This window comes from Vipera berus (assembly GCF_964194415.1).
Source record: "Vipera berus genome assembly, chromosome: 1".
NCBI classification, from domain to species: domain Eukaryota; kingdom Metazoa; phylum Chordata; class Lepidosauria; order Squamata; family Viperidae; genus Vipera; species Vipera berus.
The window spans coordinates 289,659,097-289,677,149 of record NC_138202.1 but is presented as its reverse complement, the minus strand read 5'-3'; the positions used below and the strand labels follow the sequence as shown (position 1 = coordinate 289,677,149).

General features: G+C 39.7%; 1 protein-coding gene across 3 annotated transcripts in view; it reads right to left on the bottom strand.

The window, feature by feature from the left end:
* Window positions 1–12,448: 12,448 nt before the first annotated feature.
* Window positions 12,449–18,053, bottom strand: part of CHRM3 (cholinergic receptor muscarinic 3) — a 236,552-nt gene continuing 230,947 nt past the window's right edge. For all 3 annotated transcript variants that reach the window (XM_081312738.1, XM_081312739.1, XM_081312740.1), the window contains one exon: window positions 12,449–16,317. In XM_081312738.1, coding sequence (XP_081168864.1) covers window positions 14,502–16,298 — 1,797 coding nt within the window. In that variant the 5' untranslated portion in view covers window positions 16,299–16,317 and the 3' untranslated portion in view covers window positions 12,449–14,501. The remainder of the gene's footprint in view (window positions 16,318–18,053) is intronic.

Below are 18,053 nucleotides of genomic sequence, written 5' to 3'. Positions count from 1 at the left end.
ACGAGTAACAGGCGCTCACTCTGTTATGTGGCACTCGGGATTTGACCTGCCAAACTGCCGACCTTGTGATCGACAAGCTCAGCGTCTTAACCCACTGAGCCACCGCGTCCCTTTTATTTAGCTGCCTAGTATGGCTAAAATTAAATTCCCAAAAGTTTTTTCCCCCAGTGGGCATGTCTATATATATATCACCTGTCTTACTCTTTAAAGTAACTGTGTCTGACTTCTGTATTGCTATCCATCTTCATGTCACAAATGAAGGTTGCCACTTTGTGGCTCTTGTAGTTTGATAGGATATGTTGAAAATTCCCCTAGTCTTAAAAGCGATACACTTCACAGTGAATAATGAATGTTTTAATTGCCTGAGACCTTCATTGTCAAACACATAAATCATCAGAGATCATAACACTGTGGTTGTAGCACAGGCACTGCTGCAGCCTATCTAGCCTACAGTATATATTATATATATATATATTTATTAAATTTTTATACCGCCCTTCTCCTGAAGGACTCAGGGCAATAAATATCAAAATACGAAATACAAAAGTTAAAAAACATTAAATAATTATGCCTGATGTAGTACATTAGTTAAAATCCATATTAAAACCCCAGACCCCCAGTATGTGTTGCACTAAATGGTCCATTAATTAGTTTATATGACCTATCAGGGCTGTCCTCTGGTTCTGATGCTTGACCATATGGTTTAAATTCTGGAATAAAATATTACCAGTATTTCAAGCACAATGGGCATTATGGTCTGGCCTAGAAAATGTAAGTGACACTATTCTCCTATAAAGTGGGATAAGGAGTCACCAGAATTGCAAATATTAGAACTGGAAGAGCACAGGCAGGCATTCAAAGATGTATGTTAATTTATCATAGGAATAAAAAATCTATTAAAATATTCCAGCAATTGCCATGTTTGTTGTTGTTGTTAGTTGCGAAGTCGTGTCCGACCCATCGCGACCCTATGGACAACGTTCCTCCAGGCCTTCCTGTCCTCCACCATCCTCCGGAGTCCATTCAAGCTCACACCCACTGCTTCAGTGACTCCATCCATCCACCTCATTCTCTCTCGTCCCCTTCTTCTATTGCCCTCAATCTTTCCCAGCATTAGGCTCTTCTCCAGTGAGTCCTTCCTTCTCATTAGGTGGCCAAAGTATTTGAGTTTTAGCTTCAGGATCTGGCCTTCTAAAGAGCAGTCAGGGTTGATCTCCTCTAGGACTGACCGGTTTGATCGCCTTGCAGTCCAAGGGACTCGCAGGAGTCTTCTCCAGCACCAGAGTTCAAAGGCTTCAATTCTTTGGCGTTCAGCCTTTCTTATGGTCCAACTTTCACTGCCATACATTGCAACTGGGAAGACCATAGCCTTGACTATACGCACTTTTGTTGACAGGGTGATGTCTCTGCTTTTTAGTGTGCTGTCTAGATTTGCCATGGCTTTCCTCCCCAGGAGCAAGCGTCTTTTAATTTCTTGGCTACAGTCCCCATCTGCAGTGATCTTGGAGCCCAGGAAAATAAATAAATGTTTATGCCCATCTTTCTAATCCCATAATTTAGTGCTGTTTAATTAGATGTTGTACTGTACAGATACGTTCGACTACAACTTCCATATTCCATAAATAACATGACCACCAGTCATGTTATAGATGAACACATCTGGAGGCTGGGGGAAATCTGGTCTAAGTTGTTCCCTGGGTCAATATTGAATTAATATTGTAAGAATATGTAGATCAAAACATATTTTTTGTTTAGAAGGGAAATAATCTAATAAGGACCATTTTAGTGACAGCTACGAGCAGAAAGTTCAAGCCATAAGTAATGCAGAATATGAAATTTGGATTGGAAAAAGTCTTTTAAGGTGGTTTAAGGTGATGGACTAGAAATAAGGAGACATAGATATTACTCCACTGTTTAGTCTACCTGGTGGAATTACTCTGGGTGACTTGGAATCAATCACTCAACCTACATCATAGAATTTCTATTATGGGGATAAAATGAAGGGTAACCACCTTGAATTCTTGGAGGAAAGGCAAGCTATAAAAATAATAATAATAATAATAATAATAATAATAATAATAATAATAATAATAATAATAATAATAATAATAATAATAATAATAATAATAATAATAATAAAAAATAGATATATTTTAATTATGGATTGGGAAATAGTTACTATGAATATCAGCTAATGCAAGAATATAAGAAAAATCCCCCAATCAGTTCTGGGCCAAATAAAGACCAACTGCTCCCTTGAATAAATGTTGGAGTAGAAAAAAATATATGTTTGGTAATACTGAAGGACACAGAAGGTGAAGGCATCAGAAAATTTTGAAGGTCAGAATCAAAGAGGTTATTGAAGGAGTTTTATGACTTCTTATTGTGAAAGGTAAAAAAAAAATAGATGTCCTAGTCCAGCAATTTACATTCAATCATGGAAATGAATTTTTCAGCACCTTTCTGATTATAAAGTAAAAGTGATGGTGTTGTAGCTGCACAGAATGAAGAATAGGAAATGACGTATCTCTGGATGGTTGGACTTTGAGACAAGACGTTGAAGGGCAAAGCCATATTATTGTAATGTCTAGGTTCATAGATGTATGAATAGCTTTAGCCTGTTGGGTGAATCTAGCCATTTTGTCTTGTAGACAGTGGTTTATAGCCTAGGCTAGGGGTCGGCAACCTGAAACAGTGAAAGAGCCACTTGGAACTGGTTCTCTCACAAAAGTGAAAAACTGGGAGCTGCAAAGGACGTGCATGCGCACACATGCGCAAAACAACAGGCTTGATTGACAGAACAGTAGAGCCTAAGGGGAGACATGCAGCCGCCCTGCCCCCTCTGCTCTCATTCACTCGCCTTTGCTTGGAAAAGCTTCTCTCGCTCTCATTCACTCATGTTTTGTTTGCAAAAGCTTCTCTCTCACTCTCTCATTACCTCACCTTTGCTATAAAAAGCCTCTTTCACACACTCATTCACTTACACTGCTCAAAAAACGTTTCTCTCACACTCTCATTTACTCACCAACTCAAAAGGCCAGCCATGGCACCTCCATTGACTTCCATGGGGACGCTTGGCAATTAAAACCACTCCTGCTACTCCTACTGCTAACTTTTTCACTTGGTGCTTGGTTCCCCGGATGTCACTGCTGGGGGTGGAGGAGGCTGCCCAGGTTCGGCCTTAGCGGAAGCCAATGACAGTAGCGGTGGAGGCGGCGGCGAGAGAGAGATGCTGGAGTTCTGCCGCATCTCCGTCAGCCTCTGCCTCCCCCGCAGAAACAAATCCTCGTGCCGGCTCTCATGGCAGTAGTGAGTCCCAAGGAGCAGGCAATCGCTCTGGCAATGGCGGCTGCTGTTGGGGCCGCCCAGTGCAGTCTCCTTCTCTTTGTTTCAGTTTGCTTTCTGCATTTGGAACGAAGCGCGTGTGGAGAAACGCAGATTCTCTGTGCGCCCTTGCAAGATATGAAGGTGCTCCAGGGAAGTAACTGGGATGGCTCAGCAGAGGGAATGGGTGTTTCTCTGCGCCCGCTGATGAGCAGGCACGGAGAAACACCAAATCTTGTGTCTTCGTTCCAAATGCAGAAAGCAAACTGAAACAAAGAGAAGGAGACTGCACTGGGCGGCCCCAACAGCAGCCACCGCCACCGGAGCGATTGCCTGCTCCTTGGGGCTCACTGCTGCCATGAGAGCCGGCACGGGGATTTGTTTCTGTGGGGGAGGCGGAGGCTGACGGAGATGCGGCAGAACTCCAGCATCTCTCTCTCGCCGCCACCTCCACCGCTACTGTCGTTGGCTTCCACTAAGGCCGAACCTGGGCAGCCTCCTCCACCCCCAGCAGTGACATCTGGGGATTCTCAGGTTAAATCGGAACCAAGCACCAAGTGAAAAAGTTAGCAGTAGAAGGAGTAGCAGGAGTGGTTTTAATTGCCAGGCAAGCAGAGGAAATCTGCCCGGCCTCCCCTCCAGCCCCGAGCTGCACCTCTGCCTCGCGCACGCATTTGTTCAGGCTCTGCTTGCCTGGCAAGGGGGAGAAATCTGCCCAGCCTCCCCTCCGGCCCTGAGCAGCACCTCTGCCTCCCGCGTGCGTTCAGTCAGCCTACGTGTCTCCCCCACACCCCATCTGACCAACCTACACACCTTTTTTCCAGCAGTCCTCCATCTCTTCTTCTGCTGCCACCACGTACAGTCTGAAGAAGAGGTTTGTGGACAATCCCACAAACCAAAGAAGTTCAGCCAATCAATTCGCAAGATTTTTTTTGTGAGAAATTTGAATTGATTGGTTGAACTTTTTTTTTCAGACTGCACATGGTGGAGGACTGGGAGCTGCAGGAGACAGCTGAAAGAGCCGCATGCGGCTCTGGAGCCGTGGGTTGCCGACCCGTGGCCTAGGCCCTAGCACAATATTCCAATTGAACTATTCTATCTCATTCAATAAACCATGGTTAAGAAAGACAGGCTTAGTGTGATTGGTTAATTTGCCCATGACCTGGAAATTACATTATTGCTTGCAGGTATTATAAGGTTATATACATGCTTAATTCCTTTTTCAAGGCAGTAGCTAAAACCTAATCCGAATCATCAGTGTTGGACTGTGTAAAAAATAAACAAACAAATCCTCAACCAAGCAGACTGTCTTCCAAGTTTAAGATGTTGTTTCTTCTAAATAAGAATTTTAATGAAAAACAGATATGTTGTAATAATGTTTTATTGCTGCCTCTGAAGCAATTAATAATCAATACATTTCATATAGAAATGAGCATGTGTCAGTATATGGCAACAAAAATAAGTTACAGTGGCACAATATTTAACAAGTTATACAAAATTTCAAAAAAAGAGAGAACTTTAACTCAAATAAGTTAAAACTTTAACTATCCTGAAGACTTGAAAAATATTCATACAATTTCAATCACATTATATACAGTTTTGTCATTGTTTAGTCTGATACACACAGATGTTTTAAGTAGAATGAGTGAAGTGTAGTCCGTTATACTGCATTTGAGTACCAAATGGGTATCCCTGAGGGCACAAAACAGGTTACAAGGGCTGTTTCTCCATGAAACATGTTTTTAAAACATTTATTCACATTATATAAATACGATCTAATCCAATAGATTTTAGCAGCATTTCTACCTATGCTTATTGGAAGTTTGAGTGAGGAAGGGCATTGAGACTTGCATATCTTAATCCTTTGTTTATTAACTGAGATATGTTATACAGCAGGGGTATCAAACTGCCGACCCACAGGCCAGTTGCATCATACAGACACCGTGCCCACCCCAGCTCCGGCAATGCAAACTTTTTTTGGAATAAATCGCGACACGTCATGTGACGTGGTGAGTTTGACACCCGTGTTCTGATGAGATCCTCAGAATGGATTTTGTCATATATAAAATGCACACTTGGAGATAGTTGCTATTAGCAAATGTTACAACAGTGTATCTCAACTTTGGCAACCCATGCTGGCTTCTGGAAATCTGCACATCTTATAAGTTGCCAAGGTTGAAAAACACTGCTATAGATTTGCAAATTGTGCTTCTATTGATTGGAAATCATTCTTTTTACTGCAAATATTCAAAGGGCAATTATGTGTTTCAAGCAAATTCTGAAATATTCTGATTGCAAACTCTGGGTAGGCATCTGCAGGACATTCCCCAGTCTCCACTATGTGCCCTCTACTCCTAGCCTTACTCTTACCCTATTTTCAGCATTGCCATTTCTGTCATTTGCCCTCCATGCAACAAAACTACCGTACATGGCTCATTATATTGGATGTTTTAACTTAAACACTTAATTGCTGAAAGTGGAAAAGCGATCCATTGGCACAGCTATAAATGCAAAGATGTGTGTGATGGAACTGGTTTTGTTTGCAGCTCCCTATGAATAGAGACAGGGAGGGGAAAGTGTGCTGTAGCTATGTAAGACAGAAACAGCTGAAGTTGTGAACTAAAAGATACTTAGGGTAGTCAATAACCCAATTTTTTTAACAAGTGATAGCTCCAGTCCCAGGAGGATTATTCAGATTGTATATATGTCATGGCCCAGAGCTTGGGAAATAAATTTTAGAAGAGAAGGGCTGAAGGAACACTGTTCATATTTGACACGCTCATTGTGGGAAAGCAATCTGGATTAGATATACTGTATTCAGGTTAGGAACTCATGCCCTTTGCCTCCAGGCCGCCTCCAGGCTGAGGTCTTTCTCCAAACTGCTGCCTCTGCCCTCCCTCTTTAGTAATGAGCTGCTGAGTAGGTAGTTGCTCTTGTGACCAGGTGGCTACCTGCTGCTATACTACCTAGCCACTTTCAATCACTGGTTCTGACTGTGCTCAAATCTTGTAAGCCGCCCTGAGTCTTCGGAGAAGGGCGGGATATAAATGGAATTAAAATAAAATAAAAATAAAATAAGTGTCCTATTACAAGGGAGAAATCAATTTCTTTGCATTTGCAAAATACAGGATGGTGTCTTCGGTATTTGAAGCAGAAAAAGCCACGAAAATACTATATTTTGGAGGGAAAAATGTTCATATGTACTTGAGCTCTCTTTCACCTGTCAATCTGCCAGCTTTACAGTCCTTAAAAGGTAGAACAGCATCCAAACGTACAATCTTGGTAAATAAATAAAAATGTTTGGAAATTCATTCTAAGCCCTTAAATTGCATTGAGCACCTGGACCTTTAAGTCAATGGTGAATCAGATAAATATACACCACACATTGATCAAATGGAAATTAATAAAAAATGAAGTCAAGAAACATTCCAGAAAAAGTATATTAGCAAAAAACTTTGTGAAAATTATTCTATCAACCTATGAGAACAAGACACAGTAATAATGCCATAATCTCCTTTTTATTAACTTTTAATCTTTCCTGACTGTAAAGTATTGATTTGAGAAACTGCAATGCTTTATAAAGTGCAAAACCAAAGAATGATAAGATATTTAAGCTAAAAAGAGATTTTTGTTGGCTAAGCATTCCATGGGAACATTTCTTAAAGAGGTACTTTATTTTAGCAGTTGGGATCTGTAAAGAAATTTGTAAGGCAAGAAAGTGAGGATTTTTCATTATCCTATCCCTATACTTTCAGTAACTTTATTTCATGCCATTAAGCTGGCATTGATTTTTATTTACATCATTAATAGATTCTGATTCTTAATAATTTCACCTGTATTTATTTCTCAGGTTAACTGGTACACTTAAACCTAAGTATTCTGTATAGAGCTGAGGTGAAAAGATTCACTCCATTTATGTTTTCAATGATAACTGAGAGGCATTTCGTTTCACCTTCCAATTTATGAATTTTAAATGTCTGCTTTGATTAAAATCATAGGAAATATGATCTGTTTGAAAATCCAGTGACTGCCTTTCACAAAATACTACTCAAATATTCTAAAATAGAATATTGATACGATTTCAATATCATTCAGCACCAAGAGATGGCTGGTTTGTTTTTTTTAGATCTTAAGCTAAATGGTTGAAACACTGGAAGGTTTAAAATTGTTAAAAGACTGAAAATGTAAGAGCTGTAATTTGCAACAAGACTCAGACTCTTCAGTATTTACGTATAACTAATTTATGAATGTAAACCAAGTAAAGGTTTTGTCTGACTGCTCTCCTCACAGCAGTAGCTGTTTCTTTGGGTTGCTTTTTATTTATGCATTTAAACATGTCTGTCAAAAACCCTGAAGCAGTTTCAACAATATGTGACAGAATAATAATAAAAAAATAATCAGTTTTAAGTACCAGCATTCTATTGTAGCATATTGGAGAGGGGAGATAGTTCCATACGGCAGGAGAAGCATAGCATGAATTGCTTCTGTACAGAGAGCAGGTACTTGCTATAGCTGCTGAGCTGAGATGTTTTGGATGTTAATTTGGTCTCATTCTTTAAAGGCTTTCTCAGCAGGTGGAAGCACCTGAGCATCCTGATCTGGATTCAAAATTAAGTGAGTTTGGGCAGACTGAGTAATTAAAGAGCAATCACCAAGGAAACCCAGGCCTGGGAAGTTGAAAAAAAATGAATTCTGGAAAAACAAAATGCAAATTATTTTTATGGTATCATCCAAAATAAGTTAAGTGCCTCTATAATCACTAGAGCTGAATTTTGCTTGAAGGAATCTTTACTTTTAACTTATATCCATACTATCAGTTTGAACCTGGATTGTACTAGTCAGGGAGCCAATGAGGTTATTTTATCAACAGGCTCCCCTGCAAGCTTTGTATGTCTAAAAGCAATGTTCTGGGGGCAAAAAAGTTTCACATTTCTTGCTGAAGGCTGTCAGATGTTTTTACATGATTTGGAATCTGACCTGTTGAGCTTATCAAACACATGCAGATATCCTGACCTGAATCTGTGAAGAACTGTGTGGCTTCAAGGGGAGGAGTAGGAGAGAGTGTGGGAGTAGGCTAATGTACATTGCCTCACTCTTCTTCAATGAATTGTGTGAATTTGGGGAGGAGAAAGACACTATCAAACAAATGGCAGGAGAGGTTTTTTTTGCTCTGACATAACAGCTGTGATCATCATCCTATGCCTCTTTCTAAAAGAAATGATATCTAATGATAGATATTGAAATAGAAATAATATTTAATGATGCCTTTTCAATCAAAGGATAGAATTGGGACATAGTCATAAATTGCTCAGCCCACGAGGTTTCTCCATAAGTCCCTGCAGATCTGCTGATGTTGCTCTGCTAACACTTCCTTCTTGCAAAAGTCCACACTTTCAGTGCAGACCTGTGTAGCAGAAAGCATGATAATGCAGGATCTTGGCTTTTATAGAACCCCAAACTGGGACATAAATTGTTTCTGCTGCAGGTGTTCATGGATTAATGTTGGCAGGAGAGTAGTAATGTGATATCTGCTTCTTGATGAGAAACTCCCTAAACCTAAGCATATTTTGTTAAAATAAGTGATATGCTACCTTTCTGCTCCAGAAGCCCTTCAAGAGACCAGGCTGTCAACCTCAACAAATGCATACATTCAGCTGAAGGCTGAAGATGATCTCTGACTTGATGGCCGCTGTGACATAACACTTTCGGTACGTTGTTTGGGAGAAGCCAAGTCAAGAATAATGAAAAAAGAGCTCTGATCTTTTGTAAATGGCCTTTACAATTCTGTCTTAGTCTCCTCAGTTAACCACAAATTCACAAATTCTGTGGGTGTCCTCTATGCCTATAAATGATAATGTGACTGTTGTGTATTCCTGCGGGTTCATGCTTCTTGCACTTTGATCTGTAATGCCAGTATCAGCCATGCTAAGGTTTCTTGATCTGCTCTTGCAGGGAGAAGTCATCCTTGTCTCAACGTGAGTTTTCCACTACCATTCCAACTGTTGGAGTCATATTCCACCAACAGTAACACTATGTTAATTAACAGAGTACAAGGGAGGCCTAGAGGACAGGGAAAAAAAGTTGAGCCATTAAGGGGTATCCTTTTAGACACTACAAATGTCTCTCTAGAATGCTTCCAAATTTTATTAGCATCACAGTCATATCTCTTTTTCCTAAGCCACATTCTGTTAATTCATTTGGTGCTTGGGAGTTGTTTATGGATATTGGTTCTCCCTGATGGAGGAGTTGCATTGTAACTAAACCTACCTGTGCCACCCGCAGATTAATTATTGTCTTCCTATTTATCTCCATATCCATTTGTGCAGCTATACAGTATATACACATATGCCCAGGTACACACAAAAAAAGTATTCGGAATTACATTCATCTGTCAAAAAGCCTGTGAACATTATATTCCTGCTCTATAATTATCAGGGACATCTAAAAAGCTGATTATGTATCAAACATTAAGCAATTCCTAATTTATGTCTGTATAAAGAATGGTGACATTCTGCTTTTGCCAAAAGGCGAAATTTCTATTTTATATATATATATATATATATATATATATATATATATATATATATATATATATATATATATATTTCGAACTTTTTATGTTCTCATCAGTTAGTCATACCCTTTATCTGAGATTCGAACCCGGGCTGATTATATATCAGGCAGTGTTTTAACCTCCTGAGCCACAGGTTCTGTCTCTCTTATATTAGCTGGAAGGCAAGGCAAATGTATGTTTAAGTATTTGTCAAGGCTTTTTGAATGGACCTTGCTAATTAACTCTTTCATTCCTGTTTTGGGCCGGCTCAGGGCTTATCCACAGGAACTAGTCAAACTTATGACAGCTCATTATTTGTGCAAATTATTCAAATTGCTAATAAAGAATTTGGGAGGCTAAGATGATCATTTCGAACTTTTTATGTTCTCATCAGTTAGTCATACCCTTTATCTGAGATTCGAACCCGGGCTGATTATATATCAGGCAGTGTTTTAACCTCCTGAGCCACAGGTTCTGTCTCTCTTATATTAGCTGGAAGGCAAGGCAAATGTATGTTTAAGTATTTGTCAAGGCTTTTTGAATGGACCTTGCTGATTAACTCTTTCATTCCTGTTTTGGCCCGGCTCAGGGCTTATCCACAGGACAAATTGACAAATTGACAAATACTTAAACATACATTTGCCTTGCCTTCCAGCTAATATAAGAGAGACAGAACCTGTGGCTCAGGAGGTTAAAACACTGCCTGATATATAATCAGCCCGGGTTCGAATCTCAGATAAAGGGTATGACTAACTGATGAGAACATAAAAAGTTCGAAATGATCATCTTAGCCTCCCAAATTCTTTATTAGCAATTTGAATAATTTGCACAAATAATGAGCTGTCATAAGTTTGACTAGTTCCTGTGGATAAGCCCTGAGCCGGGCCAAAACAGGAATGAAAGAGTTAATTAGCAAGGTCCATTCAAAAAGCCTTGACAAATACTTAAACACACACACACACACACACATATATATATATATATATATATATATATATATATATATATATATATATATATATATAATGAAATTAATATAATGCAAGATTGCATCCTTGTCACAGTGTGACTCTCAAATTATTAGATGAAATTGTACTTACCAGAGAGTGAGAGACAGACAGACAGACAGACAGACACATGCACAATGTAGTATAATGTTGAAATATATTTTTAGCTCAACTGAACTGTGAAAGGTGGATATATTTTTCAGGAACTGCAAATAAAAATTTCCTAAGGACCTAGAAGGAGTCACGGATGGGTCAAGGCATACCTTCTTAGTGGACACTGGTGGCCTTTCCAAGAGTTAAAATTTTATAGTTTCAACATGCAATGGATTACTTTATGACAGACTTTGGGAGATGGGAGTTTTAATTTTTCTACATTCATTTTTTTAGGAGTGTTACAGCTTGTAAAAGCCTCAGTGAATTAGCACCCTTGCTTTTTGTTTTAGACAGAGCTCAAACTTCATTTGGGTTTCAGAATTCTGAATAAAAAGCTAGATTTAGCAGTTAATCAGGAGCATGGAATTCAGGACTAGGGTATAATAAAGTCCTATCTCGTTAATCCAGGCATGCTGTAATCAGCAGATCTTGTCTGCCCCTCAGAGCTGATGTGCAGAGCTCAAATGATTGAAGGTGAGTGACGATCAGCACAGCAACAAATAAAATCAGAGTCTGTACTTTGATTTTCTTCTGGGGATTCCCAGCTGTGTTGGGCTGCTCAAAACAAAAATGTGCATAGTTGCAAATACTCAATATTATGATGTTGCATCTCTCAATGTGCAATTATTCTCTGAAACAAACTGATGTTTATTCACAAGTAAGACACAGGGCTGCCAAACTGAAGGGAAGAGATACGATTATTGATTCAAAGTTCAAAAAACAGAGCTACATCTCTGCTCTGAATTCCTTCTTTACAAAGTCATTTTTCTTACTTTTAAAAATATACTATATGAAATTCTTGACCTTTTAGACAAACATTGTTTTGAGCACATGTGCTACGTGCCTAAACGCCTTATGTAGCATGACAGTTAAAAACATACATGCATTTTCCCCGCCCTTCTTCTAAACTCTACAAGGCTGTCCCCATTTACTTCTCAATAGTTTCATCTTAGAACTTGACTTTCCACAGAGTGCTGTTCAAAGTGATGCTTTTTAAAATTACGAGGCCTGTCTTGTGTTTAGGAAGTGTCATTGGCTAAAAGTGGGTGCAATTTGCCCAGAGTTGCTTTTCTATGCTGGGAAAAGCAACCGCTTTAGGAATCTGTGGTTGTTCTAAATCTCTTAGAGATGCAAGAACTCAGTCAGAGGAAGATGTGGCAATTCTAATTCCTCACCCCAGACATCCCCTTTGGATATTGTTCATCCCATGCCCAGTTCTATGACATACAGGTTTCTAACATCCCTTCCTTCCTCCCCCCACCCCCCATGTTTGAATTTTAGAAAGAATGCCTGCCTGGGTTTGCAAAGGATTTTGAGGGGGTATGTTGCCCATCAAGAATCTTTTCAGTATGCATAAATGTAACCTACCACAATCTGTGATACACAAACTTGGAAACTGTGTTCATGTTTCAAGAACACTTTTATGATCTGCTTGAAAAGGACATTACAGTTGAAGACCAAAGAGCAATATTTATCAACATTTAAATAAAACATTTTGGTGGCATTTATGTATATAAATATTTCTTCATATTAATAGATCACAAAATTAAATAGCTCAGATACACAGACACTATTTAATATATTTCCACTGTTGTCAAAATCACCTGTAAACACCATCTCACACCGAATACAAAAGCAGCTTTTATACCAGTTCTGTGTTCACAACACTGAGTCCTCTTTTCATAAAGGAAGTTGCTTTTTTTTAATTGTCAAATGAAAAAAAGGTGGGGAGAAGCCTGATAAAATTCTTGCTTTTTAAAAATGTGAATAAATCTGACTTGAAGCAATTGCTTAAAGTACAGTCCTTTCCTCTGGCATATCCTGACTTTTACAAAGTACAGCAGAAGCACAGACCCCATCTGGAACATTTCCTGTGCACACAGCCCTGAATGAACCAGCTGGAGTTGCTAAGAGGGGGGGGGGGAAAGAGGGGTGGGCGTGTCCAAGCTCTGCTGAACTGACTGAATTGATAAATTAGAGGGATCACTGTGTCTCAGCTACATTACAGCCCTTTTTTTTCTCTCTTTCTGAGAAGGTGCTTAGCTATTTGAATTGGCAAACAACTTACATTCACTTGGGACATTGTACTGCACAAACTGTAAATTTCCACTACTGTTTGTAACAAAAACAGCAATAATAATAATAATTAATAATAATAATAACAACAGAAGCTTTCAAAATCGACAAGCATTATTGAAAGTGCCATTTCATTATTTTAAAAAAATACAGTTATTTATCCCATGTCTAAAATGCCTTTCAATGTACAGAAAATAGAGACAAGACTCTGGTGCATTTTCCTCGGGAACATGCCTGATGCAGACAGCTGGAAAGAAGTAATGTGCTTATTCCATTGATTCTTTGTCCTTGTCATACGCTTCAACAAAAACGCAGGATAAATACAGACCTGACTTTTTGCTGACACTGTTCTTAAGCCTCTTTCTGGATTTCTCTTTCTGTCTCCCTCCCTCCCCTCCCTCAAATTTGTAGAAAAGATGAGACTTTCTGTTCCAGCTTTTCTACAACTTAAAGAGATTCCCAGGCTATGCTGGGTACTGCACTGGAAATCTGAGTCCCTCTGTGACCCTCACATTTAAAGCAGAAGTGAAGCCTGTACCCAGTTTCTCATGAAGATGAAATTCTCGTTAAGGATTCTTCCTTCTGGATTGGGCCATCCTTCTCCTGTTTAAAGAATATTTTAATGTTTAAAGGGTATCTCTATTTGAAAAATATACACACTCAGTTCTTCTGCTTGAATGTACAGATAGGGATAACATGCACCCTTCGGAAATTCTTCACTGTTGTACATAAAATTATTTTGTGGCGTTACAATTTTAAGATTGCCCAAAATCAATACAATATAAACGAGTTCTGAAAAACCGTTTTCAAGGCCCCTGCTCACATCTCATAGTGATGGTAATTACTGCTGAGAAAGACAAGACCTCACCTTTCCTGTAAACAGACAGCAAGTGCTGAGTACATGGGATGCTCCTGCACAAGTTATTTAATAAACTGGGTCAACAAATTGACTTTACACCTACAAAAGGAGAAGATGGGAAGCTCTAAGATGTTTGGGACATCTGTACAGTATTTGGAACACACACATATACCCACATTTTGAAATTTAGATCGGTCCAATGTGTGACATATTAGAGCCTACTGAATTTATCAGAAAAAAATATTGGGAGTGGGCTAGCTACGTGTGCTCTCCTGAGATCCCCAGAATGGATTAATAAGTGCAGCTTTTTTGGAATTGTGTAGATAATTTTTCAGCTATCTGGTTGTTCTTTAATAAATACATTTGTAATTCATTTTTTTGCTTTATGTGGCTTCAATGGTTACAGTATACAGGAAGTATTAAAAGGATACATACACCAGGCTGCTACTTTCACATCTTGAAGATATGCAGTTGGCTCCAGCAACCACCCTCCCTTTAATGTTTATTATTGTGGTTAAAAAATACTATTCTATGAAGCTTCCCGTGGAATCCGCTTATGAAAAATGACTGATGGTTTCTGCTGATATTGTTGCCTACGTCGTTTGCGTTTGTCACACTGACAGAGCAGTAACATCTTGAATGTGGTTCTGAAAGTTTTATTACACAGTGCATAGCACATAGGATTCACTGTACTATTGATGTAGCAAAGCCAGTACCCCAGGTTCCAAAATGTTTTAGGGATACATTTACAAAAAGTGTTTACCAGGACCATGATATTATATGGGGTCCAGGTGATAATGAAGGCAAACAAAATGGCGCTAAGTGTCTGTGCAGCTTTCTTCTCTTTGATAAGTGACATTCGCTTTCGTTTGGTGATCTGACTTCTTGTCTTCAAGGCGAACTTCTTGGCCAGGGTGGCTTCCTTAAATGACAAAGGTAAGGCATTAGGTGCCTTCATCCCTGTGGAATTGCAGTCTGAAGCCTTTCCTGCGTATACTGCAGATGCTGGTTGAACTGGAAGCTTGGGAAAGCATTTCTGTAAATTCCCATCATCCATGCTCTTTTGTGGGTGAAGCCTTTTTGGTTTCTGCTCCTTCGACTCTGTGTCCAACTTCTGCAGTTCATCTTCTGACCCAGGCAGATCTTCTGAGGAAGGCAGTTTTGCAGAATTGAGAATTGAACTATGTCCTGGAAGCTTTAGTACAATGGAGTAGATGGCTCGAGTGTCCGTGGGAATGTCATCTTCCTCAGAGGAGGCAGAATTCTCAAGCGATGCATTGCCATCATTGTTGTTCCAGCTGTCGCTGCTGCTGTGTTCCTGATCGACCTGATCTGAACTGGGTTTCCAGCTCTTGGATGTCATCCAGAAGTTGCAGCCCCCATATTTTCTTCGTTTGGTACGTTTTGTGTCCTGCTGCTGCAGTTCATAACTGCTGCAGCTTCTAGAACTTCCTGTTTGGTTGACAAAGCATGCTGCCTCAGCCTCACTCCCAGAAGCCTGGAGTCCTGCTAATTCTTTGGTACGTTTCTCTGTCTCCTTGTATATCCTCCAGTACAAAATACTCATAATAGTTACTGGCAAATAAAAGGCAGCTATGGCAGTGCCAAAAGTGAGGACAGGTTCATTTAGGAACTGGATATAACATTCATTCTCTTCGACAGTCCGCTCCCCAACAAAATATTGCCAGAACAGAATAGCAGGAGCCCAAAGGATGAACGAGATGACCCAAGCTAAGCCAATCATCACTGCAGCCCTTCTGGTTGTTCGTTTAGCTCTATAGGTAAGTGGCCTTGTGATGGAAAAGTATCTGTCAAAACTGATGACCAGCAGATTCATGACAGAAGCATTGCTTGCCACATAGTCAATGGAAAGCCATAGATCACAGGCCAAGTTTCCCAAAGCCCAGCGGTCCATGATTATATATGTAGTGAAAAGGTTCATGGAAATAACACCAATTATCAGGTCTGCACAAGCAAGACTCAACAAAAAGTAATTGTTAACTGTTTTTAGCTGTTTGTTGACTTTAAATGCCACAATCACCAAGATGTTCCCGATGATGGTGACAAGGGCCAGAATGCCAGTGAGGAGAGCAATCAGGACAACTTGCCAGACAGCATGTCCTCCCAGAGGATCAGGAGGAGCATGAGACACATTGGTCATGTCCATGGTAGTGAGGAAAAAGCTCTCGTTTGCATGGGAAGGGCCATTGGTGCTAGTAAACAATGGAGCTTCATTGGGAAGTCCTTTTCTTTGGGAGTCTCGAATCCAGAAGGTGCTCACATTTGGAAGTAACGAAATGATTGTGCTGTTGCTAGACGGGATCATTGTGACATTCTGACATATTCTGCAAAAGGTCAGAAGAAAAAAATGGCATGTAAATAATATACTTATGACTGCATGTGCAGCATTATTACTAGCATCAAACATATGACTCCAAAAATTTAGGAGCTAAATCCTGTTACGGAGTAGGATTATATCATGAAGATGAAAACCCTTTAAACATTTGTCTCCAACGTTTATGCTGTCTCCAAATTACCCATATGTTTCATTTATTTCTGGGTTTTTATTTTTGTAGTAAAAATTGCAAATGAGGGGCTCCATAGAGCAAATGACTCCAGCAGGAACAAAAGGATAAAAAAAACATGCTCCCATGCTAAGGATCTGACCTGCTGTGAGTTTATGTCCTAATTTTTGAGTAAAAAACAACAACATAAACATAATTACATTGAAGTAATGTTATTTCAGCCAACTTTTCTCAATTTAGTGTTGTGGAAGGGCCCTGCTAGAAAAAGCCTTCCAACTTGAAATAAGTGCTTAATTTTATTGCTGACTACATCCTTGACTGTGGACAAACAAGAGGCCATTGTTTAAAAGTTAAGAGATGTTAAGTCAATTATTTTATGCTAACAACTGAACATTCAGCCAGGATCCAATAGCAAAGTCAGCTCTGTAATGTAATTACCACCTTTTAGCTTGGGAAATTCTTTTATGCAAAAACAGAATACATCAATTAACCAGGAGAAACGTAATTCCCACTGATTTCACAACATAAGACAGTTCCAATGGACTCTGGGTATTTTCTAAAACTGTTCTCTATCCAGTGAGGGATGATGTTGTAGCACAGCAGTTCCCAAACTTTCTAGCTTGACAGCCTGGCCCAATGGGGGCAGGGCATGTGAGTGGTAGGAGCATACACATGTGCACATAGTTCAATCTGTGGGAGCAGCGGGTGCATGGGCCTTCAATTCATGCGAATGGAGCTTCATGTGCAATTGGACGGTGCTTGCACTTACGTGCTAAGCTCCACTCACGAGAGCGGAAGGCACTAGCAGGCAAAGCTCCATTTGTGTAATGGAGCTTTGTGCATAAGTGCAAGTGCCTTCTGCTCATGCAAGTGGAGTTTCACACATGCTCGCTTGCCCATCTATCCCACAGCCCAGTTTCAAACAGCCCATGGCCCAGTAGTGGGCTGTGGCCCGGGAGTTGGGGACCCCCATTGTAGCATGATTGTCTGACTTCTGTTTAAACATCTCTACCACAAAAGACCCCATTGAAAGATATTCCAATATTAGAAAGTTTCTTACAATTGTTAGACAAAATCTTTCCTATGATTCCAATTTCCATTTTCTGCTGGAATAGACTTTCAGCTATTTTAGAATAACTATGTTGTCTTCCCATAATTATCTCATCCCTGGTTAAACACTTAGTCCCTGCATTAGTTCTCATAAAACTAGATTTCTGGCTTCTTTCATATCTTGGCTGCTTTTTTAGTCCAATTAGTTAACACCTTTTGTAGGATATGGTATATCAGAGCTGTGGTGGCACAGTGGTTGGAATGCAGAACTGCAGGTTAACTCACTCTAGGAGTTCGATTCTGAGTGGCTTAAGGTTGACTCAGCCTTCTGAGGTCGGTAAGATGAGGACTCAGATAGTTGAGGGCCATATGCTGACTCTGTAAACCACTTAGAGAGAGCTGTAAAGCACTGTGAAGTGGTATATAAGTCTAAGTGTTATTGCTATTGCCATCAACTATTTGCAGTTAACAAGGGAACAAACATGCCTCAACATCTTTTTTCTCCA